We start from the raw sequence: 25,000 nt of genomic DNA on the forward strand, positions 1-25,000 counted from the left end.
TGGCAGTTCCAAAAATATTTTTTCTCTCTATATTTAACGTCATTTATCACCACTTATTAAAATATTATCCTCTACATTTAAATTTTTTTCAGTGTAAACCATGTATATTTCTGTATTTAATTCACTGATCATGTAGATGTTCATAAAAGCTCAGATTAAAGTTGATTATTACATCAGAAACAGAGGAAAAATGAAGAAAAAGTGACTATTTAGGCAATAAACTAAGTTCCTAAATTTAATTTAGTAATCATGTACTTTAATGATCATGATGAGATTACATTTGTGGTTTATTTTACCAAAAACAGGGAAAACTTAGGAAAAAAGTGACTTTTTCAGCAAATCTATCGTTAGCTGAACATAACCCAGTGTGTCCATCCACTGTCATTGATCCAACTCCATGGGTTTGACTGATTTATCAATGTTGGAGAAGATGACGGTGTTTCCATGGTAACTACGGAGCCTCTGAACGTCCAAATGGATCATATCTGATGACCATGAAAAGATGAAGAACTGTATTTGACACCAATTATTTCCATGTGATGATCAGGTGAGTGGATCAACAGGAATTAAACAGTTTAGATCAGTAGATGCTTTTGGTCACCAGTGGATGTTTGGGTCTGTATGGGTTAAGTAGAAAATACAGCTATTTATTCCTTCTACTGCAAGAAACTGAGCTCAGATATCCTACTGCATGTGCTTTTGTTGTTATCCTCGGATCATGTGGCTTTGGTCTGCGTGTTTGCACATGCTGTAACATGTCATCGTGACGGAAAAGCTTTTAGTTTTGGCTTCAGTCGGCAAAACAAAAGCCTTTGTGTCTGCACCTCTGTGTTTCTGTCAGACAGTGAAAAATAAAGACACAGCCATGATTCTAGTCTAAATACTGACGGTCACGTGGAAGATCTGCTTCATAAACCCACTCCTCAGGTTTAACCCATAAAGACCCAGGGCTATTTTTGTGAAAGGTCCCACATGATTTTTTTTCTCTCTATTTAACCTTTCTTATGTGATTCATCACCATTTACCATATTTATCCTCTATATTTTGCAGTTTTTCAGTGAAAATCAGGTGTTTTCCTATATTGAATTTACTAATTATGTACTTTAATCATCATGATGAGATTACAGGGTTATTTTATCAAAAACAGAGGAAACTTTTTCAGTACATCTATCATTAATGGAACATAAACCAAGTGTCTCTATTCACTGTCATTGATCCAACTCCATGGGTTTTACTGGTGAATCAATGTTGTAGAAGATGACGGTGTTTCCACGGTAACTACAGAGCCTCTGAACGTCCAAATGGGTCATATCTGATGACCATGAAAAGATGAAGAACTGTATTTTACACCAGTTATTTCCAAGTGTTGATAGGTTTAGTGGTTCAGAAGTTATTAAACATTTGAGATGGTTTTGGTTGCCAGCGGAGGTTTGGGTCTTTATGGGTTAAACTCAGATCTTCCAGATGTAAATGTACACAATGAAGAAAAAATGACACAGGCAAAGGGGTAAAAGTTGCAGTGATGTTTGCCAGACTTTTCAGTGACTTTCTCATTTTTTCCAAAGTGCAAACGAGCAAGGACGATCTCCTGGCAAAGCTAAAAATACCGCGTGGTCTGCTAATCCGATCTGAACCTGATCTCCGTCCCAGGACAGATGTCCGCTGCTCCTGCTGAAGGCCCTGGCAGTCATCAGATACCTGCTCCTGTTCAAATCTGTACAAGACAACCAACAACTCTGTACAACTCTGACTTCCAGCCTGTCTCCTACACGGTCCGCCCCCACCAACAACCCCCCAAACCCCCAAACCCCCCCCCCCATCACTTCCCGTCTGTCTGTCCACCAGAGACTGTCCATGTGTTGTGTTCAAAACTGCAAAGCCACATTTAGATCCAGTGGAATATATGTGCTGTGTTTTCCTTTCATTTGCTCTCGCTCTCGCTCTCTCTCTCTCTCGCTCTCTCTCTCTGCTTCTCTTAGACGTCTTTATTTGCTCGTCAGAAGTCATTTTCTTCTTTTCAGTCAGTGTGAGTGTGTGGTTGAAGATGCAGAATGCAAAAAAAAAAGTTTGAAATTAGAAATCCTCTGTGAGAATTGTATTCTATTTATGAGTTTATTTATGAGTTGTAAGAACCCACAATGCCCTAGTTGTGAACATGTGGGTAATCACACTTTAATCCACATGCTTTGATCTGCTCCAGAACTTAAACGGCATCTGAGACACAGCCATGACAAACTCAGCCTTTGAAAGTTGGAGGAAGGTTTACTACAGCGGGGGCTCGTGCTGCTGCCTGCAGCGGCAGCACGAGCCTCCGTTTCCCACAATGCATGTCGTGACAAAAAAATTCCGAAGATGCCCGAGTTCCCTCCCGGCTCTGAATGTAAACACATGGGTTTGTTTCTGGTGAATGGCACTTCCAAATAGTTCACCGTAACGCAAGAGATTCAGGTGAGTACTGACAGACAGACGAACAGATTCATGAAACTGAGGATACGACTGAGGTTTGACAGATCTGAGGAAACACTGGTCACGAAAGTCTCCCGCTCCTTTAAGGGAATATAAAGAGGGAAGTGGAGTACCGCATGTGGCAACTGCACATGTTATTGTGAGAATAATGTTACCAGCACTACTGTGTCGAGAGAAAATCAAGTTAGTGGTATTTCAAATATCTTCCCCTGTCCAAATTTGTACAGTAGCTAATACTGTCTGGTCCCACAGGAACTTAACACAGAGAAAGAGAGAAAATCTCATCAGTGGAAAACACATTTTCTGTTTTATGAAACCATTAAAGTTATTCTGTGTTTACACACCCGCTAATGCAGAATAACATTTCACACAAAATGCTGCAACATCTGGGAAGACGGAACTGAAGCTCAGGCTGGAAGTGAGTGCAATGAGTCATTTTAGGGGATAGGCATAGTTTTAAGATCTTAACTTAAAAAAAAACAAAAAACAAAAAACTAGATATAAGGGAACCCTGATTTGAGTCCTGGTGCACTTGAATCTCACCTTTACTCCGTTTGCACATCGCAATAGTTTTGACTATTGAGGTGGAATTATCTTGGCAGTATCGGTATCCGTCTGCAGTCTTGTGTATCTCTGGGTTGTAAACGCTGTGCTTTCACTTCCCTGACAGAACAACCCACCACCCTGCATCTGACACACTTCACCAAACAGCTCAAACACAACTCCTCTATATTTAGATTGCAAACATTTAAGTGTGAAGTGCAAGAACATTAAAAAAAGAAGTGAAAATACAAAGCTGTGTGTTTTTGGGTTGGTTTTTTTGTGCCTTTAATTGACACATTGTCCAAAAATATCCTGCTGTTTGGTTCCATATGGGTGGTGCTATTCATGTCTTTCAGAGACAGTCCTAGGAATAATAACTCACACTACCAGCCACATGTCCTGTCAACAAGACTGACAAATAGATCTACTCTGTTTCTTAGATGTGTTCATCAACAAATGCTGTGACTCAGAGATATAATCAGAAAGTATTCGCTGTACACAAGATTAATAAAAAAAAAAAAAAACCTTATGTGTTCAGTTTACTTCAGATCATAAATTATAAATTATTATGATTCAATCTTACCTGGAATGACCTCAAAAAGAAATTTTCCCCCTTCATCCCCGCTGGTTGGATGCTCTGTTACTTTGTTTCCAGGCAAGAAAATGGCTCCCTGTGAATAATCAAACACAGAAAGACATCCTTAGATGCCACATAATGTATTAGGATTAAAACAGTTACTGTGAATTTATACATATGAAACATTCTTGTACATAGAGCTGCATACTTGGCATAAAGTTCAACAGTTTTCCATAGAACCCATTCCCCTGAAACTGCACCCTGAACTGTACAGTTCTACCTGACAGACCTGCTGAACATTTGTCAGATTATTTTGTGTATTTGTGTCATTGGTATCTCTGCTCAGGGGTGGACTGGCCAACGGCAGTACTGGGAGTTTTCCCAGTGGGCTGCTGGGTCAGTGGGCAGGTGAGAGGAAGAAAAACTACTTCTGTTACCAGTGCCTAGACAGCAGACCTTTGGTTCAGTTTCCAGTGTTTTATAGGCTAGCATAACCCACGTGATAAACCCTGTCTGCCTGACGGTTTTTTCTTTTTTTTTAAATTTAGAACAGCACAGTTTACAATACAAAAATAGCTGTTTTTCATATCAAATATACAAAAGAAAAACATTTGCAATAGAAGACATTATATAAATGCTTAATTATAATCATGTATAGAAAGAAAGGAGAAAAGAAAAAGAGGATAGGAAACATAGGAAAAAGAGAAAGAAGTATACTAACTTATAGTAGGGGTGCCACAGTTCAGTTGAATATATTAAGGGAAGGACAGATTTCAACAGTTTGGATTGCCTTTCACTTTTCAGAGTACTTAATTGAGTGAATGTATTGTTTGAAATTATTATAGAATACAGAAAAGCGTGTTTTTTTTGCTGAGTATTTACAACAACGAATGTGAAATTTTCCCATTAAAATTAAAGAATTTATCAAGTATAGAGATTCACTTTTAAGCAAAGTACTTTCAAACAGGCCAAACAATACATTCGTCCAAAACAACAGAAAATGTCTTTCAATGTTATTATGAATAAAATCACAGTTTTTGCTGCAAAGTTTGAACAGTTGGGCAGTGCCAATATAAATGCACAACAGTTTCAGAACATTCATTACACAAACTACAGTTTATATCAAGATCTTTCTTAAATTGGATTGCATTTATGAATGAAATTAAGGAAAACTTCTTTCACTTTATTTCTAATCAGACATCTATCGGGAGGAGCCGGTCCTGTGTCCAGGGTGTAGCATCTGCCAACCTGTTCCACTGACATATAACACAGGCTAATGGTGTCAGATGTTTTTGGAATAATGCTCCTGTAAAACTGTTGTTACTGACAGGATAACTAGAGAAACAAACCTTTCCTGCTGGTGTTTCATGTGCAGATAAAGGAGTCAGCTGGTTAACAGCCTCTGTAGGGTTTTAAAAAGCACACACTGCCCCTCTGTTTAATAGACCTGGGGTCAGAATCTCACGGTGTCTCCACAACTTCTCGCGAGGTCATCGTGGCTTGTCCGGCCAATCGGTACTCGGCATTTAGTGACATCACATAATCACATGACGCATCACATCCAATCGCGTTTCGTAAATTATCACCCCGCGGAAGTTCAATCATTCAGATGTAGTGGGGACGCCGGTGGAGAAACACGGTGCAGGTCGGTTTAAGACGAACTTTTTCACTCTTTTACATCTTTGTGTGAGTTTATACTCAATGTATACTTTGTAATGCTTAGGAGCCGTCTACCGCGACCCGAGCCGTTTCAAAGACCATCATTGTGAACCGAAAAGGTTATTGTTAGCAAAAAAAAAAGGGTTATTGTTAGCGTTAGCCTAGCCGCGGCCCATTGGTTTATATGGACGTGGTTAGCCGCTGAAGCCTCAGTCACAAAGGCCTTTAGGAACGAGTTATGGACCAGTTCCTACGACCTTCTCAATGCGACCTTGTAAGAATAGAGGGTTCGTTGACCGTTCCTTAGTTCATAACCAGGTGGGTGATCTTGTCCAAGATTTTCCACCAACTCACTTCTATCCCCCTTTGGTCTGGTCCAGGTGTGTCCGTCTGCAGTGGACCGGTGGTCTCTAGTGGACTGGTGGTCTCCAGTGGACTGTTGGTCTCCAGTGGACTGTTGGTCTCCAGTGGACTGGTGGTCTCCAGTGGACTGGTGGTCTCTAGTGGACCGGTTTTCTCTAATGGACCGGTGGTCTCTAATGGACCGGTGGTCTCTAGTGGACTGGTGGTCTCTAGTGGACTGGTTGTCTCTAGTGGACCGGTGGTCTCCAGTGGACTGTTGGTCTCCAGTGGACTGTTGGTCTTCAGTGGACCGGTGGTCTCTAGTGGACCGGTGGTCTCTAATGGACCGGTGGTCTCTAATGGACCGGTTGTCTCTAGTGGACTGGTTGTCTCTAGTGGACTGGTGGTCTCTAGTGGACTGGTTGTCTCTAGTGGACTGGTGGTCTCTAGTGGACCGGTGGTCTCTAATGGACCGGTGGTCTCTAATGGACCGGTTGTCTCTAGTGGACTGGTTGTCTCTAGTGGACTGGTGGTCTCTAGTGGACTGGTTGTCTCTAGTGGACTGCTGGTCTCTAGTGGACCGGTGGTGTCCAGTGGACTGTTGGTCTCCAGTGGACTGGTGGTCTCTAGTGCACCGGTTGTCTCTAATGGACCGGTGGTCTCTAATGGACCGGTGGTCTCCCGTGGACTGGTTGTCTCTAGTGGACTGGTTGTCTCTAGTGGACTGGTGGTCTCTAGTGGACTGGTTGTCTCTTGTGGACTGCTGGTCTCTAGTGGACCGGTGGTCTCCAGTGGACTGTTGGTCTCCAGTGGACTGTTGGTCTCCAGTGGACTGGTGGTCTCTAGTGGACTGGTTGTCTCTAATGGACCGGTGGTCTCCAGTGGACTGGTTGTCTCTAATGGACCGGTGGTCTCCCGTGGACTGGTTGTCTCTAGTGGACTGGTGGTCTCTAGTGGACTGGTGGTCTCTAGTGGACTGGTTGTCTCTAGTGGACTGGTGGTCTCTAGTAGACTGTTGGTCTCTAGTGGACTGTTGGTCTGTATTGTGTCCAGGTCCACATGTTGTTCTGGGTTCATGTTGGAACTGTATGTAGTGACCAGAAGCCAGATTGCTTGTATGTGTTCACATACTTGGACAATAAAGCTGATTCTGGTTTTGATTCTGATTCTTATGAATAATGCACGGCGTTCATGGACCAGGAGGCCGTTCCAGAACCCACATGTTCCTGCGGTGGCCGCAAGTAGATCACAATGGAGCAGGGGACACCACAGGGGGTCGCTCTTTCCCCATGGGCCATTGTATAAATGGGAAGTTGGCTGTTTGCTGTGGAGGGGCCGGGTTCCTGTGGGTGGCCAGGGTGTTTTCAGGGCCATGTGTGTATTATTACCTCCGCCAAGGAGGTTGTGTTTTTGCTGGCGTTGGTTTGTCTGTCTGTCTGTCTGTCCATATGCAAGATAAGTCAAAAAGTTATGGACAGATTTGGATGAAAATTTCAGTAAATGTTGAAACTGGCACAAGGAACAAATGATTACATTTTGGTGGAGATGGGGGGGGGGGGGGGGGGGGGGGCACTGATCTGCCTTGGATGAGGTCTGCGCTCTCCGAGTGCTTTTCTAGTTTTAGAAGTTTTGATCAGGGTCTTATAGTTTTAATGAAGACTGAAGGATGGAATGAATGAATGAATGAATGGGCTGGACTGGGTGTGGGAACAGATGCCACAGTTTATGTACTGCTGCCTGCTGTCCTGTAGACATAAGTTTGTTTGGTTTTACTTAGTCTGCTCATTTGGGCTCTTGTGTTCTGTTCCCAAACCCATACTGTTACGGGTGGACTAACGAACTAACTTGAATCTTTCTTGTTTTGTTTGTCTTGTCTGTGTCCTGGATCACTTCCCTCTAACCAGGTCCATTGCAAAGTTATAATAGTTTTAGATTTTTCATTCTAATTTAGTTTTATTTACTTTTGACTTTTTTTCTCCAATTCAGTTAGTTTTAATTAGTTTTTAAAGCAAGTTTGATCGTTTTTATTAGTTCTTGTTATTTTTTAAATGCTTAGTTTTAGTATTAATTTTAGTTCAGTGGTCTCTTTTCTCTTCTCTGTGGTCGTATTCAAATCAATCCCAGACAGGACTCTGCTGCTTTAGTCTCCATGTTTCCAGGTAGAGTGGGGACCAGAAGACGACTGGAAACCACAAGTGAACACAAGTGACGGACCCTTAAATATCATATGGTGCTGCTAGCTAAAATTGCTTGGGGGAAATAAATCGATTTCATACCTATCTGACATTGACAAAGATGAAAACAAAGGGAATTTGATCCATAATTTTTATGTTTTGGTTAGTTTTGTTAACACACAATACAGTTTCAGTTAGTTACTGTTTTTTCTTTTAATTACAGTTTTTATTTATTTCAGTTAACAACAATGTTTTTACAATTCTAGTTTTCGTCATTTCGTGAGTTTTCGTAAACGATAATAGCCTTGGTTCCTTGTGCCTGTAGCCAGATATGCTTTAATGCGATGGTACAGGAGTGAATTCACCTGCGGTGCCGATTTTTACTGTTTTATTTTGGGGTGAAGTGAACAGAGTGCAGTGTCAGCGGGTTTGTCCACCTTATTCAGATAATCGTGTATTTAATTTGGGTCTGAGTTTCTGTAAGGTGACCTCATGGATGAAGTGTAACAGGAACACCCCATACCTTGATGATAATAAATATTCTTAAACGTTATTCTTGTGTGGTGTCTTCATGCTCTCAGTTGTAACAAGAACACATTATGCTGTTGTTATTAGGGGTCCCATTCGGATTCAGTCGACTCCGGGAAGATTTCATGGCGGATTAGCCTTCTGTTACCATGGAAACGGTGCCTAGAGTGCCTGAATCCGGAAACTTTTGATACCAGGGTCCAGGGTGGAACGTTATCGATACGCTCCGCATTCCAGCTCCGTGTTAACGCGAATCGGAGCGTTCCGGGGTAAAATATGACGTCACCGCATGCGCGCGCAGCCAAGAACCGCCAGTTAACCCACTCCGGGCCAGTTGGTGGCGGTAATGCGCCTCCAAGCTGGTTTTCCAGCCTCTATGACACAATAAAGCTGCAGAAAAAGAAGGAACAACCACAACAACAATGGCCGGTTTCAGAACAACATACGTGCTGCTAACTGTGCTCAGCTCGTCTGTCCAGACAAAGAAGTCCTGCGTCTTTGTACGACCACTCGCCATTGTTGTTTGTAAATAGTGTTGTCCGCCTCTTCTTCTTCTTCTTCTCCTCATTTAAAGGCTGTCTAAACCGGAAATCGTTTGTGCGCAGGCGCGTGTTTTACCGCCACTGTTTCCCTACAGCTCTACATCTCCACCTACTGGTCTGGCATGGCCACTACAGCGTATTCAGCGGACTCATGTGAACGCAGATCGTTATCATAGCGGCTTCGTCTGAACGCGGAATGATTTTATAACGCAAAGGAGAAATCTTTGCGGAGTGTTGCCGTGTAAACGTACCCCGTTTAGTAAAGATTACATCAGGCTTCCGTCAGGGGGGAGGAAGTGTGACAACTTGGTTACGTTTCACCAAATACACAATTTTTTTTATTTTTAATTGAACTTATGAAAAATACAAACTCTCGCTGAGGATAATAACATAGTAATACAAATGAACATAAATAAAATAAAGTACAAAAATCATGGGGATATGTAGGCAAGAGCAAAAAAATACATTCAAATACAATACAGTGCAAATAATCAGGCGTTTTTAAATTAAAGGAGCAGTGATGCAACAGAGAAGACCTTTTTAAATTAAAATAATAAGTAACGAGCAATGTTCTGGCTTATTTTCATTGCAATTTTGTTTTTTTTCTAATTTTCTAAGGGACAAGACAAACATTTTAAATTCGTTTTTTAAATCCAGAAAAGGAGGGCTTGTTATTTCTCCATTTTGCACAGTGGATATGATATTTACCCAATAATAAAATTATATTAATGATATCTGAAACAGATGAGGCCAAATTATCAATATGAAAAGTAATGATATAATTCAGAACATGGAATATCATTAATTTTTAGTGAAATCCAATTTTTTATGTCTGACCACAAACCGTGTGATGCAGGACATTAGAAAAATAAGTGTTTGAAGGTTCCATCAGTACCGCTGCAGAAGGAGCATTGATCCACCTCAAACTGAAAACTTTTCTTAAGGAACTCTCCAACAGGATAAATCCTGTTTATGATTTTAAAGTGACTTTCTTTAACCTTTGGCAAGATTGGCCACTTCATAAATTTAGAGTGTGCTTTGTTTAATTGTTTAATGTACACCCCCCCGCCCCCGGTAACCTGCTGTATACACCCCGGAAATCGTCACCACGTCATCGTCGTCACCCCATTCGCTCCCAGTTGGCGGCAGTTTAATGATCTGCCTGTTAAGAAATTTTTTATTCTTAATCTCATTTCGTTATTAGCAAAATTTCACGTGCATGCGAGCAAATTTGCCAAACAGAAACCCAGCTTTGTGGTCTTTCATTCCTACTTCAAATCCTACTTGGACACTCTTAACTTCTGCACTAACTCTAAAGCTGTGAAAACTAAAGCCTTATGGAACAAATTTTTATTTATTTATTTTTTATTCTTGTTTATTCTTTTACTTATTTATTTCAATTTTACTTACCTACACTGAACAAAAATAGAAATGCAACACTTTTGTTTTTGCTCCCATTTTTCATGAGCTGAACTCAAAGATCTAAAACTTTTTCTGTGTACATACAAGGCCTATTTCTGTCAAATCTTGTTCCTAAATGTGTCTAAATGTGTGTTGGTGAACACTTGTCCTTTGATAACCCCTCCTCCTCACAGCTGTGGCAGATCCAGATGCTGATTGGACAGCAGGACTATTGCACAGGTGGGCCTTAGGCTGGACACAATAAAAGGAAGGCCACTCTAAAATGGGCACTTTTCCCACACAGCACAATGCCACAGATGTCACCAGTTTGGAGGGAAGATGGACTGGTCATGTGACTTCAGGACTGTCCAGCAGAGCTTCTGCCTGTGAACTGAATGTTCATTTCTGGACCATCAGCCATCTGCAAAGGGGTTTCAGAGAATTCATGAAGAAGACTGTGGGAGGAAAATGGTGGTCACACCAAATACTGACTGGTTTTATCTAACCCCCCTGGACCAGCCACTACAGGAAAAGTGCACATTTTAGAGTGGCCTTCCTTCTATAGTGTCCAGCCTAAGGCCCACCTGTGCAATAATCCTGCTGTCCAATCAGCATCTGGATCTGCCACAGCTGTGAGGAGGAGGGGTTATCAAAGGACAAGTGTTCACCAACACACATTGAGGAACAATATTTGAGAGAAATAGGCCTTTTGTGTACATCACAGGTGTCAAACATGCATCCCCGGGGGCCAAATCCGGCCCACCAAAAGGTCCGGTCCGGCCCGTAGGATGAATCAGTGAAATGCAAAAATTACACTGAAGATAATAACAATCAATGGTGTAGAAATCATTTTAATTCAGGTTCCACATACAGACCAATTAGGTCTCAGTTGGGTCAGAGCAGTAAAATAGTATCATAATAACCTAAAAATAATAACTGCAGATTTTATCTTTGTTTTAGTGAAGAAAAGTAAAATTACATGAAAATGTTTACATTAACAAACTAGCCTTTTACAAAAAATGTGAATAACCTGAACAAATATGAACAACCTGAAATGTCTTAAGAGAAATAAATGCAATTTTACCTATATTTTACCTGGTATTATATGTTTTGTGTATTTGTAATAGTAATGTAAGTTGTAACGCACACGTGTACATGATAAACTGAGGCAGAATATTGTTAAAAGTTGTACTTGTTTTTCTTAAGACATTTCAAGTTGTTCATGTTATTCAGATTTTTAAGGAAACTTTGTAGATGTAAACATGATCATAATGTCATTTTAGTTTTTTCACTGTTATTGTACTGGTCCGGCCCAACTGAAATCATATTGGGATGAATGTGGCCCCCGAACTAAAATGAGTTTGACACCCCTGGTGTACACACAAAAAGTTTTAGACTGTTGAGTTCAGCTCATGAAAAGTGGGAGCAGAAACAAAAGTGTTGCATTTCTATTTTTGTTCAGTGTATGTGTGTATTTATTTATATTGACTTTCTTCCTTTCTCACCTCCAGCATGTCTGTTTTTCTCCATGTTCTGTTGTTCTATTTGTATTCGGCATTATGTAAATAAAGTTTTGGGAAAAAAAGTTGGCGGCAGTTTTTAAACCCCACATCCGCATTCCACAGTGGGACAGACAGAGGAGGAGGAGGAGGAGGCGGAGCCAGCGCTCACAGACCAGACACAGTTCAGTAGTTTAACCCGTTACTACATCCACTTATTATCACTTCCAGACCACATTCATGTCTGTTCCGTTCTTCCGCTGCTTCATTCATCCATTCATTCCATTGGTTCATTCATCCCATTGGTTCATTCATCCATTCATTCCATTGGTTCATTCATCCATTCATTCACTCCAGCAGAAGACAGACCAGCAGCAGCCAAAACCCAGACCGGAGTTCACACTGACTGGACTGGACTGACTGACCAACTGACAGAGCAGTGAAGACGGGGCGTGAGTAAAGTCGTTTTTTTTTTTTCTCTAAAGCCCTGAAATGGAACTGTGCACTTGTTATATATATATAAAAATATATCTGTTTTTTTGTGGATGAACTGAATCTTTTTTTTTTTTTAAATTCAGAGAAACTATGGAAAACCCGGAGCGGAATTCTTTGTTAAAACGAACTGAACTGTTTTGTTTTTTTTTTTCTTTTTCTTCTAAAACACTGATACAAAACCTAAAGTGGAAATTTTTAGTTTGATTTTGCTTGGTTGGTGGATTTTTTTGGGAGTTTGGACTTTTGGGGGGGAACTGTGAATTTGTGTTTTTGCATTAATTGTACATAGAGCTGCAACCAATTAATCGACTCAAAGTGATCGACAAAAATCATTCAACCACAGTTCTCCTGAATCAAAGCTTTGTTTCCTTCATTTCTCTGCTGTTAAACATTGGTTCCACTGTTGTGTTTCACACAGACGCTTATTGTGATGCACAAAGAAGCTTCAATTCAGGAAAACTGACAGAATATTTCCCTTCAATCAATTCGAGTTGATTAATTAAATTGGGAATTTTTGCATTCACTTCAAGCACCTAATCGATTAATCGGTTCAGCTCTAATTGTACAACACATGATTTTGAATTTTAAATGGTTTAACTGCGATTTCTTTTTCTGTCATTTAATGTGAAGGGTGTTTGTTTAGTTTAGACTTGCATCCTTTGTGTGGTTTGAGGTACAACAAACAGACAAAAACTAAATAACCAAAAACAAAAACTGAAACATATATGAAAGACTGAACCGACTTTACGTCTTAAATGTCAGGAGAGACCTGGCTGGCACCGCTTGAAAATCAATATAACAAAGTAATATAAAATCAATGAATAAAGTGTTGAACTCAAACTGTCACAATGCAAACGAACATACAGTCACATGGCCTTCATAAGTTGGATGTAAGGTGTAGTGTGGCATTCATGGCGTACTTGGAGGCGTCGTCATCCACACTGTACAGATACTGTAATGAGCCCGCAGCCTGTGGGCACTAGGACCACCTTCAAGTGGGATGTTTAACCCTCAGCACTGAGACACCATTAGGTTTGAATCTGTGCTCTCTTTTATCACTGTGTGTTGTGTCCTATTGCTTTATGCATATTTATGGTACTTGATTAACCTGTTTCTATCTTATAATTTAATCATGCTTTTAGATGTAAAGCACTTTGGGCTTCTTTATGTTGTTGTAAAGTGCTATAGAAATAAACTGTGATTTGATGTTTTGCAGGTGGTGCTGCTGTGCTGATCGGTCCTGATGATGTCTGCCTGCCTCAGTCATTAAAGTGGTCCTATATAAGCAGCGCAACGTGCAAATCCACATCAAAGATTCACCAAGGTGTCCACAATGGGCCCGAAAGCAAAGGGGAGGAAGAGGAAGGATGTGGACGAGGTGACGACACAGCCAGAACCACAGCACCAGTCCAAAGCAGAGTCTGACCATGAGGAGGAGGAGGAGGAAAGTACAAGAAGGCAAAAAAATAAATATGATTACGATCCCAAAACTGAACAGAAACTGGTCCAGTTCTTTGCACTAAATGACTGTTACTACAACAAAGGTTCAGGGAAGTACGCCAATATAAAGTATAAGAAAAAGCTGCTTGAGAACCTGGCCAAAGAGCTCCAAACCAGTGGTAAGAACAAATGACGCCACAACTGAACACACTCATGATGTGAGAATGTACCTTTTCATATGTACATTTTGTTCTTTCTTTATTGTATAATTATCTAGTTCTACCATATCTCAACTATTGTGTGACATTATGGGGTAATAATTAGAAATCAAATATTAATTCCATATTCCTCCTCCAACAAAATGCAATTCAACTTGTCAATCAAGCACAGTACTTAGCTCCAACAAATCCCCTATTTATAAAATTAAATGCCCTAAAACCACATGATCTTATTGACATTAGACATTATGATAAGCGTATTAAAGCCCATGATCATATGCTCCCCTTAAGTCTACAGGAGATGTTTGAGCCCAGGTGAAGTCACGATTATTTAAGGGAACTGAAATCTACAAGAAAATGAAGTGTAGAACAAACAGAAAAAACCTGTGTATGTCTGTTAGAGGGTTCATCTGTGGAATAATCTGGAGCAGAACTGAAAAATGTCTTCTTCAGTTTGTGTATTTAAAAGGATGTATAAATCCACTATAATAACAAAATATAGAACATTATCTCAATAAGTGAATATCTAGTTATAAAATGGAAGAATGCATAAAATAAGACATTATTGAAATTAATTAATACAGACTATCATGATTAGGAGATATTACATGTATTTGTGCATATAAATATAGTTTATATTAAAAACAGTTGATTATGCCAATCTGATTGTGTGTGAGGTGAATAAAAGTGAATGTAAATGGTTTGTATGGATGTTTGGTGTTATTGTAAAAATATACAGAAAAAGTGTTAAAGCAGAGGAAGTGGAATTAATTTAATTATTAATTTGTAAAAAAAAAAAAAATAGGGTGTGGGAGTCTGTAAGTTATACTTCCCACTCCTTGAGCGCTGAAAAATGTTGTTTAACTGTGTTGTGTGGTTCTTTATCTGATTCTATGGGCTCGAAATAAAACTTAAGTAACTAATCTGTGTAACTGAGGTATTTCTGTGGCATTTTTCTGATTTCAGATGTGAGGATTACCAAGTGGTTTACAGGACAGCGGTCCACGTTCAGCAAGCTGCTCTACAAGTCCAGGTCTGGTTCCAAGGCCAAAACCCTGACCCCCCGGCAGAAGTGGCAGCTTACCAACTTCAGTTTTTTAAAGGAATTCATCATACCCCGGACTCGCACGTACGACACCGGCGAGGTAGGCATTCATTTACATTTGGACTTTCCTGATTTTCCTAACTGTCGGCTTTTTTTATTTCTATGTAATAGAATATGATAGTCATTATTTATGCCCCATGTTTTGTGCTCTGCTTGCAGTTGCCTGCTGTTGAGGAAGAACATGTCGATGTAGAAGAGGATTTGGAAGTGGGTTCGACGGCTTCTTCACTGAGGGCATCGACCTCAGAGAACCAGGGGGTCAGTCAGGTCACCAAGCGGGCCAAGGAGTCGTCCACAGGCAGTAAAATGGAGGATGCTCTCCTCAGGTTTCTGGAGAGACCGCGGGCATCAGAGTCAACAGCAACAAAGGTATATGATACGAATAACTAGGGCTGTGTAATTAGCAAGAATCTGACGATCCAATACAAATCACAATACTAGGGTCACAATACGATATGTCACAATATATGACGATACTGTTAAAAAGGCCATTTTTTTGTTTTTCTTTTTTTTAAATGATTATTTCCTTGAAGAATTGAATTACAACAGAAATCTGCACAAATCCTAAACACATTTGTATTTGATCCCAACAGGATCTAATGTTCTATCACCAAATGTTCCAACTGTGTTCAAACTGAAATTCTGTTTTCCAGACATTCCAGTTTCAGATCCTGTTCAAATGTTCAGATTCTATTAGTTCACAACTAACATCAGAACAGGATTTGAGTTCAATCCAAACAAAGGAACCAACATTATTGAATAAAAGAGTGTGAAATAAGAATGAATAAAATAGAAACAAAAAAGAAAAATGAACCTCCACCATATCTGCATTTGCATAAATACCTACAAATATCCATACAGCACTTTTTAATATTGATACAGTATTGTGAAATGAAATATTGCGATATATTGCAGAACCGACATTTTCTTACAGCCCTACAAATAACCCCTTTGTTTGTTTTCATTACAGTCGTATTTGACGTTGGCTCTTGACATAGGCTCTTTTTTTTTTTTTTCTCCTGACTTCTCTGACTGCAGATGCAGGAGTGGGGCGCTGGCCCGCTGGATGAAAAGCGGGCTTTCGGCCAGTGGTTCTGCGCAAAGATGCTGAAGGTACCAGAGGACAGATGGGATGAATTTGAGGATGAAGCACATGCTCTGCTGGCAAAGTACACGCGCCAGAAGCCCCTGGCCAGCCCGCATCAGCCCAGCCAGGCCCAGCAGTCCGGGTTAAACTGGCAGCAGCCCCCATGGTCCCAGCCCCAGCAGTCGCAGTGGACACATGTGATCACCCAGGGCGTGGGGGCCAACGGGCACCACTACAACCAAGAGTCCGAGTCCACTCAGACCAAATGGATAGATGTTTCTGAAATAAAGGTTGTTTCACTTTAAACCAGAGGTTTCCAAACCTTTTTTGGTTTGTGACTTAATTTTAACATCACAAATTTCTGGTGACCCCAGACATTCAAAACTGAGACTTTTTTTTTTTTTGCTAAAATTCGTTTGTTTTTGATCATGTAATAGTTTGCTATACTATGTTGCAGATAAACTGTTTCTTTTATAATGTTTTAAATGTGTTTTTTTCCCTTGTTGTTGTATTTCAATGTCCTGTGTGAAGCACCTTGAATTGCCTTGTTGCTGAAATGTGTGATACAAATAAACTTGCCTTGCCTTAATTTTAGTCGACATTCAGTCTAAATAATGTGTATTATTGTGGACAGAGGCAGTAAATCCAGGTGTAGATTAAAGGCTCAGGATCTGTCCAGTCAGTCCAGCTGGGATTTACAAGGAGGACAATTAATACTGAACAAACAAGAACTGAAACTATGAATGATGAAAGAGCTGCAGCATCTGAAACTGACCACAGTGAACATGTGACACAAACAGAACCACAGTTTGTCTGATATGGGTTAGGATTGTCTCTGTCAGCTCACCACATATTTTTTTTATTAAGTTTTTATTTCTATTAATTACTAGAAATTTCAGGGGTCCCCATTTGAATTCCAAGCGACCACATGTGGGGTCCCAACCCCCAGGTTGAAAAACACTACTTTAAACAATGTCTTCACTGTTATTTCTATGATAGCATTTACAATGGAAGATACTTTCAGTATGTGGTACCAATTTAAAACTTGGAGCCCATCCTGGTCTTCTGGTCACTGGCCTATTACCATATAGATACTGTGTTCCAACATTACATAGGCCTTTAATAGTATTCACACAAGACGTATTAGCCTTTGTACCTCTGTAATAACACACATGCTACACCAGCTTCAGGAGTGACAGGACAGATAACTTTGGTTTTGACTGAGCCGGTCAGGTACAAATTTCCAGGCTGCTTTTTTGTCCCAGTCCACCCCTGTCTGTGCTAGAGGTGTAAGAAAATATCACTTCTGCAATCTATCGCAATATTTCAGTTCACAATACTGTATCTGTATTAAAAGTACTGTATGGATATTTGTAGGTATTTATTCAAATGCAGATATGGTGGAGGTTCATTTTTCTTTTTTGTTTCTATTTTATTTATTCTTATTTCACACTCTTTTATTCAATAATGTTGGTTCCTTTGTTTGGATTGAACTCAAATCCTGTTCTGATGTTAGTTGTGAAATAATAGAATCTGAACATTTGAACAGGATCTGAAACTGGAATGTCTGGAAAACAGAATTTCAGTTTGAACACAGTTGGAACATTTGGTGATAGAACATTAGATCCTGTTGGGATCGAATACAAATGTGTTTAGGATTTGTGCAGATTTTGGGTGTAATTCAATTCTTCGAGGAAATAATCATTAAAAAAAAGACACAAACAAAAAATGGCCTTTTTAACAGTATCATAATATATTGTGATATATGATATCGTGATCCTAGTATTGTGATTTGTATCGTATCATCAGACTCTTGCCGATACACAGCCCCAGTCTCTGCTGACCCTGGATCTGCTGTCCCGGCCCCTGGGACCAGTGCAGATGATAAAGCTGAGTTGTTGTAAAATGTGTCAAAGTGGCGGTATCATAGAGGATCAGCACGTCTGTGCCCAGCTGAGCGCTCAGCCCCGTCCGCAACGATAAATCAGCCATGTGACACTAAAGGCCAGACGTTCAGGGCTTTAAATAGCACACGCATCAGCATCTTTTATCCAGAGTCCACATCACCATGCCTTCCTCTGTGTTCCAAAGCTGTGCAGTTTCTCTGTCCTCCCAGAGTGGCGTTGGGTCACAGATAATGTTAGCAGTGATGGTGCAGGGTCAGAGGTGTTGATGCCTACAAACTGGATTTGCTTCCTACACTGAAACACAAGTATTAGACAGGACACCGGCGCACAGCAGTAAGGCTCCTGGTAAAAGTTTCATTCAGCTGTGACCACTCAACCACAGAGACTCTGATAAACAGACTGTCGCTGTCTGAAAGGTTCAGTATGTGATATTTAGTAACATCTAATGACGCCTGTCCACTACGTGGTACCGGCCCGACTCGACTGGGCCTTTTTGTGTTTCCATTATGAAAAAGGACCTGGAATCTGGTACCTGGTCCTAGGTTTTTTGGAATCTGGTACCTGGTCCTAGTTTTTTGGAATCTGGTACCTGGTCCTAGTTTTTTGGAATCTGGTACCTGGTCCTAGTTTTTTGGAATCTGGTACCTGGTCCTAGTTTTTTGGAATCTGGTACCTGGTCCTAGTTTTTTGGAATCTGGTACCTGGTACTAGTATTTTTTGACCCACCCCACAAATAAAGTGACATTTTTTGGACCTGCACCAACCTGAGCCAGGTCAGCTGATCCGCATCACTACCGCTCACTGCACTGCATGTTTTCATGTAGAAAGATGAGAGTATGGACATGAGCTGAACGTCAGGTGATGGAAGAGAGAGAAGAACACACAACTAGTCGACTCCAACAAAGTCACGTCGACTTCTGCCACAGACGGTGACGCGTTGCCAAACGGACTTTTCAGTTAATGCCCTAGTACATAGTACTGATGGTGTTTGTGTAATAGTGAGGTCATAGTGGTGGTCTTCAGAGGTGGATTCAGTCCAGTAGGCCCCACTGAAGGCCCAGGTACCAGATGCACGGCCTGCTCCTGCTTTGTGCATATGCTGAGGTTACAGACGGAGCAGTGGATCAGCTGTTTTAAAGACCCACCCCAGTGAGAGCAGACATTAGCCTCAGCCCTCCTGTCACTGCTGAAGGCTGGAGTCTGTCAGTAACAGTCTGATGAGTCCTTCCATCACTGAGGTTTAGCCAACAAATGCAGAGTCTAGTGCAGCGCCAAAGCAAAGCCAACATTTTCAGAGCCATTATTAAGCATTACCAAGAAATTACAATGTAAATTACATTCATTTGCACGTGTTAATCCCATTTAATTTGCAAAGTAGTTAGCTGAACCCTGAACTTTTTCTATGCATCATTAAGCTTCATTAAGCCAGAGGATACTGCTCTTAATTAATTAACCCTATCATGCATGAATTATGAGAACCTTAATCAGGATTTTTTTCCCCTGTGTTTTTATTCCTCTGTAGGCATGAAAAAAAAAAAAAAACAATGTGAGTGAGTTTTTTCTATGAACCTATTTTTCATGGAGTTACAAAATCATGCGTTTAATTTTAGAAGCAAAGAAACATGTATTTACTGATAAACTGTGTGAAAACTATGAGATAAAAACATTTTTAATGCTGCTAATCTGATGTTTTCTCACATTTTAACAATACCTGCATGGAGATAATATGCAAAAAACAGACAAAAAAAAAACCTTTTTGTTTAAAAAAACAAAAACAAAACTGTTAATTACAGTTTAATAACAATTAGCACTTTTTTTGTTACACTCAAACATGCTAGTGCAGATCAGGTTTATCTGGAACAGCAAATATACAGTAATGTTCTGAATGTCAGTGTATTATGGGATGGTACATAAGTGTCCACTGTGTCGACTGATAGGGAACTAAAACAACTAAACCCATAAATATATAAGAGAACACCTCTGAACAGCTGTCCACTGTAGGGAACACCGCACATGAAAGGGTTCATTAGAGGAATATAAAAACTATTCCACACACTTCAGACCAAAATGAAACTAACTCGTTCAGTAAAGGTCACCAGAGAGCCGAGGTCCCAGTGTCCGTGGAGCATCTGACAGCCGCTACAACGACTTCTGCTGAGTTAAAGCTAAAGCAGACGAGATGTTCAGTGGTGACGGCGTACGTACAGAGGACCTGAACACATGAACAGGGTCAGAGGGGGGCCAGTCTACGTACGGAGGACCTGAACACATGAACAGGGTCAGAGGGGGGCCAGGGTCAGAGGGGGGCCAGGGTCAGAGGGGGGCCAGGGTCAGAGGGGGGCCAGTCTACGTACAGAGGACCTGAACACATGAACAGGGTCAGAGGGGGGCCAGGGTCAGAGGGGGGCCAGGGTCAGAGGGGGGCCAGTCTACGTACAGAGGACCTGAACACATGAACAGGGTCAGAGGGGGGCCAGTCTACGTACGGAGGACCTGAACACATGAACAGGGTCAGAGGGGGGCCAGTCTACGTAAGGAGGACCTGAACACATGAACAGGGTCAGAGGGGGGCCAGTCTACGTAAGGAGGACCTGAACACATGAACAGGGTCAGAGGGGGGCCAGTCTACGTACGGAGGACCTGAACACATGAACAGGGTCAGAGGGGGGCCAGTCTACGTACGGAGGACCTGAACACATGAACAGGGTCAGAGGGGGGCCAGTCTACGTACGGAGGACCTGAACACATGAACAGGGTCAGAGGGGGGCCAACTTCCTTCCTGCTGTGAGACCCAGCTCTTTAATGAGCCGTAACTGTGAAGACCAGGAAGTGGAACCCCCACCTGAGGCCCCAGATGAAGTGCTTTAAAGTAGGTTATAAAGATGGGACCGCGCCGGATCAAAAGGGAGAGTAAATTTTATTTTTCACTGAATCTGTCACACGTTTTACTAAAGGAGAACAGACGTGACCCATTAAGACCCAAACCTCCACTGGAGACTGAAAGCATCTACTGATCTGAACTGTTTAATACCTGCTGATCCACTAATCCTATCAATACATGGCAATAATTGGTGTCAAATACAGTTCTTCATCTTTTCATGGTCATCAGATATGACCATATTTGGACATTCAGAGGCTCTGTAGTTACCGTGGAAACACCATCATCTTCTACAACATTGACTCTCCAGTCAAACCCATGCAGTTGGATCAGTGACAGTGGATGGACACACTGGGGTTATGTTCAGTTAATGACAGATTTGACTGAAAAAAAAAACCATTTTAGATTATTTATTCTGTTTTGATATAGTGACCTTTTGAGTTTTCATGAACATCTAAATCAAACGTGGGTATTTAAATATAGGAAAATGCATAATTTGCAGTGAAAAATGCAGAATATAAAAGACAATAGTGTAATAAATGGTAATAAATTACTTAAGAAAGGTTTAATAGAAAGAAAAAAATCATTTGGGAACTGCCCCAAAAGTGGCAGCTGCCTCATACTTCATCACAGCAACAGTGGCTCAGTTCTTTTGTAGATCCAGTTCTGATGCAGAGGTCAGTGGGTCAGATCCATGCAGCCAGTGGAAAAAGCCTCAGTCTGTGGGATGGAGGTGACATTATGGAAAAGAAAGAGTGCAACAGAATTATCTAGGACTGTCCTGATCACCTGTCTGTTTATATCTGTAAATTATATTCTCTCTCATCTATATACATGCATTTGTTTTCATTAGTGGTTTTCGTATTTTCAGATCCAGGTTGGGTTGGTATGGGGGTCACCACTGGTTCTGGGGGGGTGGAGTTTATACTTTGTGTGTCACAAAATCTTATATCATAAAATGTGAATTTCTTTCTTTTTCTTTTGTAATATATTTCTGAGATGCACAATGAAAATAAATAAAAAACTGATCAAAAAAAGACAAACAGTAGCTCTGGGTGTTTATGGGTTAAATGGATGACACTATATGAAAGTAAAAACATCCGTACTGTAAAACCTAAGCGCCACATGTAATTTTAGGTCATTTTTTAGCAGTGCAGCGCTGACGTCCTCCCTGGTGGCCTGTTGTCTGAAGCAGACAAAGCCAACCACAGACCCAGAAAACACTACGGTAGCCTGTCTCAGTCCAACAGCAGGAAACAGGACTATTCTGGGCTGTTTGCTGCATTTTTATGTTGTCGTAAACTCAGATGAGGTCATCCTCGGAAAGCGGAGTAGTGACACAAACCCAACTGTACTCTGTTTTCAGAGACAACCGACATGCACTGACTGTAAGCACTGAAGAGGCCCCAGAGAAAAGAGGAGGAGGCTCAGGCCTACAAGGAGGAGGCTCAGGCCAAGAAGCAGGAGGCTCAGGCCTGTAAGGAGGAGGCTCAGGCCTGTAAGCAGGAGGCTCAGGCCTACAAGGAGGAGGCTCAGGCCTGTAAGGAGGAGGCTCAGGCCTACAAGGAGGAGGCTCAGGCCAAGAAGCAGGAGGCTCAGGCCTGTAAGGAGGAGGCTCAGGCCTGTAAGGAGGAGGCTCAGGCCTGTAAGGAGGAGGCTCAGGCCTACAAGGAGGAGGCTCAGGCCTACAAGGAGGAGGCTCAGGCCTGTAAGGAGGAGGCTCAGGCCTACAAGGAGGAGGCTCAGGCCTACAAGGAGGAGGCTCAGGCCTAGAAGCAGGAGGCTCAGGCCTGTAAGCAGGAGGCTCAGGCCTACAAGGAGGAGGCTCAGGCCTAGAAGGAGGAGGCTCAGGCCTACAAGGAGGAGGCTCAGGCCTAGAAGGAGGAGGCTCAGGCCTAGAAGGAGGAGGCTCAGGCCTACAAGGAGGAGGCTCAGGCCTATAAGGAGGAGGCTCAGGCCTACAAGGAGGAGGCTCAGGCCTAGAAGGAGGAGGCTCAGGCCTAGAAGGAGGAGGCTCATGCTGTCAGACCACAGACGGACACTGCAGATGGGTTTGTTTACTTGCTCGTGGTCACAGTCTGTGTTCACTGTCTGAGATAGAGCTGAGTTCAGACCAAGGTTATAATAGTTCTGGATTTTTCATTCTAGTTTAGTTCTGTTTAGTTTGGACTTTTTACCTCCGCCAAGGAGGTTCTGTTTGTGCCGGCACTGGTTTGTCTGTGTGTGTGTGTGTGTGTGTGTGTGTGTGTGTGTGTGTGTGTGTGTGTGTGTGTGTGTGTGTGTGTGTGCAGGATAACTCAAAAAGTTCTGGACAGATTTGGATAAAAAGTTCAGGAAATGTTGATACTGACACAAGGAACAAATGATTACATTTTGGTGGTGATCTGGGGGTGGGGGCACTGATCTGCCTTGGCGGAGGTCTGTGCTCTACGAGTGCTTTTCTAGTTTTCTCTAATTCAGTTTGTTTTAATTAATTTTTAGAGCAGGTTTGATAGTTTTTATTTTCATTTTTTTTCTAAATGCTTAGTTTAGTTTAGTTGTAGTTCAGTTGTAGTTTAGTTGTAGTTCAGTTGTAGTTCAGTTGTAGTTTAGTTGTAGTTCACTTGTAGTTTAGTTGTAGTTCAGTTGTAGTTCAGTTGTAGTTCAGTTGTAGTTTAGTTGTAGTTCAGTTGTAGTTCAGTTGTAGTTCAGTGGTCTCTTTTCTCTTCTTCTCTGTGCTCCTATTCAAATCAATCCCAGACAGGACTCTGCTGCTTTAGTCTCCATGTTTCCAGGTAGAGTGGGGACCAGAAGACGACTGGAAACCACAAGTGAACACAAGTGACGGAGCAAAAAGTGTCGTATGGTGCTGCTAGCTAAAATTGCTAGAGTGAAATAAATCGATTTCATATCAATCTGACGCTGACAAAGACGAAAACGAAGGGAATTTTATCCATAATTTTTATCCGTTTCCGTTAGTTTTGTAAACAAATACAAGGATTAAAATTGAAATTCAAGGTGTTTTTCTTTTTCAGTGTCAAAACAGATCAACCAAATAAAAAAAAAAACAGGTTGATTTTTGTTTTCTGTTTCTAATAACAAAAAAGAAAGTGACTACTTGACAGAAATGGAAAACGGACCTAAAACGCCTGTGGTTTTTTTTTTTTTCATTTTTTGAGACCGGATGTTGTCATTTTCAAGGAAAGAGCGCTAATGCCTCGGTGACAAAGATTCTTATGAACGATGGGTTTGTACAAATCTTCCAGTTTGTCTGAAATCTGGACATCGTAGACATGCTCCCTCCGTGAATGTCTACGAACTCCAGATTTCGTACAAACTGGGAAACTTGAAAATGACAACATCTGGTCTCAGAAAATGAAAAAAAAAAAAAAACAGGCGTTATTGGTCCATTTTTCCATTTGTCAGGTAGTAACTTTTTTTTGTTATTTGAAAGAGAAAATGAAAATCAATCTGTTTTTTAAATTTGGTTTATCTGTTTTGACACTGAAAAAGAAAAACAACTTGAATTTGAATTTGAATTCTTGTATTTAAAAATGAAAATCACTTAACCACTAGTTTTTCTTTGGTTTCATAAAAGAAAATCCAATTACCAAAAGATGCACTGACCATTATTTTACAGCATGATAGTTCTCGACCTCACCTCACAGGCACTGAAAGCCACCGTGATAAAAAAAAAAAAAAATCAGTCATACATTTAGTGCTCAGTGTTGGTAGACTTCACTAAAACACATAACCTATCCAGTTTATGGACCAAAAAAAAAAAAAATCAGAATGTCAGATTGCAGGAAAAGACAACAAGGCTCAAAAATGCTCTGAAGCTCATCTCTGTCAAAAACAACACAAATCCATTAAAACAAGAAGGTTCCTAAGACCAAAAAAAAAAAAAAAAGGAGCAAATCTGTGTGATTTCTGTGACAGCAGCTTTAAAACACATGGCGTCCTGTCAGTTTGTTTGGTTGGATGAAAACCTGTCAGCACTTCTACTGCTGCTGCTGCCACTGCCGACTCACACCTTTTATCTCCATCCAACAACACTAGAGTTAAAAGACGAAGGCTCATGGAGCCAAACAGACTGGCACCGGTGCTGGTGTGTTTGGAAAGTCAGCAGGACCTCTAAGACGCTGAAATGACACAGAAAG

The 25,000-nt window shown here is 41.1% G+C and overlaps 1 protein-coding gene and 1 pseudogene across 2 annotated transcripts; one reads left to right on the top strand and one right to left on the bottom strand.

Moving 5' to 3' along the window:
• Positions 1 to 25,000, bottom strand: part of LOC115430153 (vegetative cell wall protein gp1-like) — a 58,588-nt pseudogene that overhangs the window by 4,255 nt on the left and 29,333 nt on the right.
• Positions 2,430 to 16,382, top strand: LOC115430731 (uncharacterized). Of its 2 annotated transcripts, none has more exons than XM_030150916.1 (5): positions 2,430 to 2,448; positions 13,443 to 13,845; positions 14,851 to 15,029; positions 15,149 to 15,358; positions 16,028 to 16,382. In XM_030150916.1, the coding sequence occupies exons 2-5, from the start codon at positions 13,560 to 13,562 to the stop codon at positions 16,379 to 16,381; spliced, it is 1,029 nt and encodes a 342-aa protein (XP_030006776.1). In that variant the 5' UTR covers positions 2,430 to 2,448; positions 13,443 to 13,559; the 3' UTR covers position 16,382. The 2 variants fall into 2 exon arrangements, with proteins under 2 accessions (XP_030006776.1, XP_030006775.1); XM_030150915.1 differs by lacking the exon at positions 2,430 to 2,448 and adding an exon at positions 12,104 to 12,183.

This window comes from Sphaeramia orbicularis, chromosome 12 (assembly GCF_902148855.1).
Source record: "Sphaeramia orbicularis chromosome 12, fSphaOr1.1, whole genome shotgun sequence".
NCBI classification, from domain to species: Eukaryota; Metazoa; Chordata; class Actinopteri; order Kurtiformes; family Apogonidae; genus Sphaeramia; species Sphaeramia orbicularis.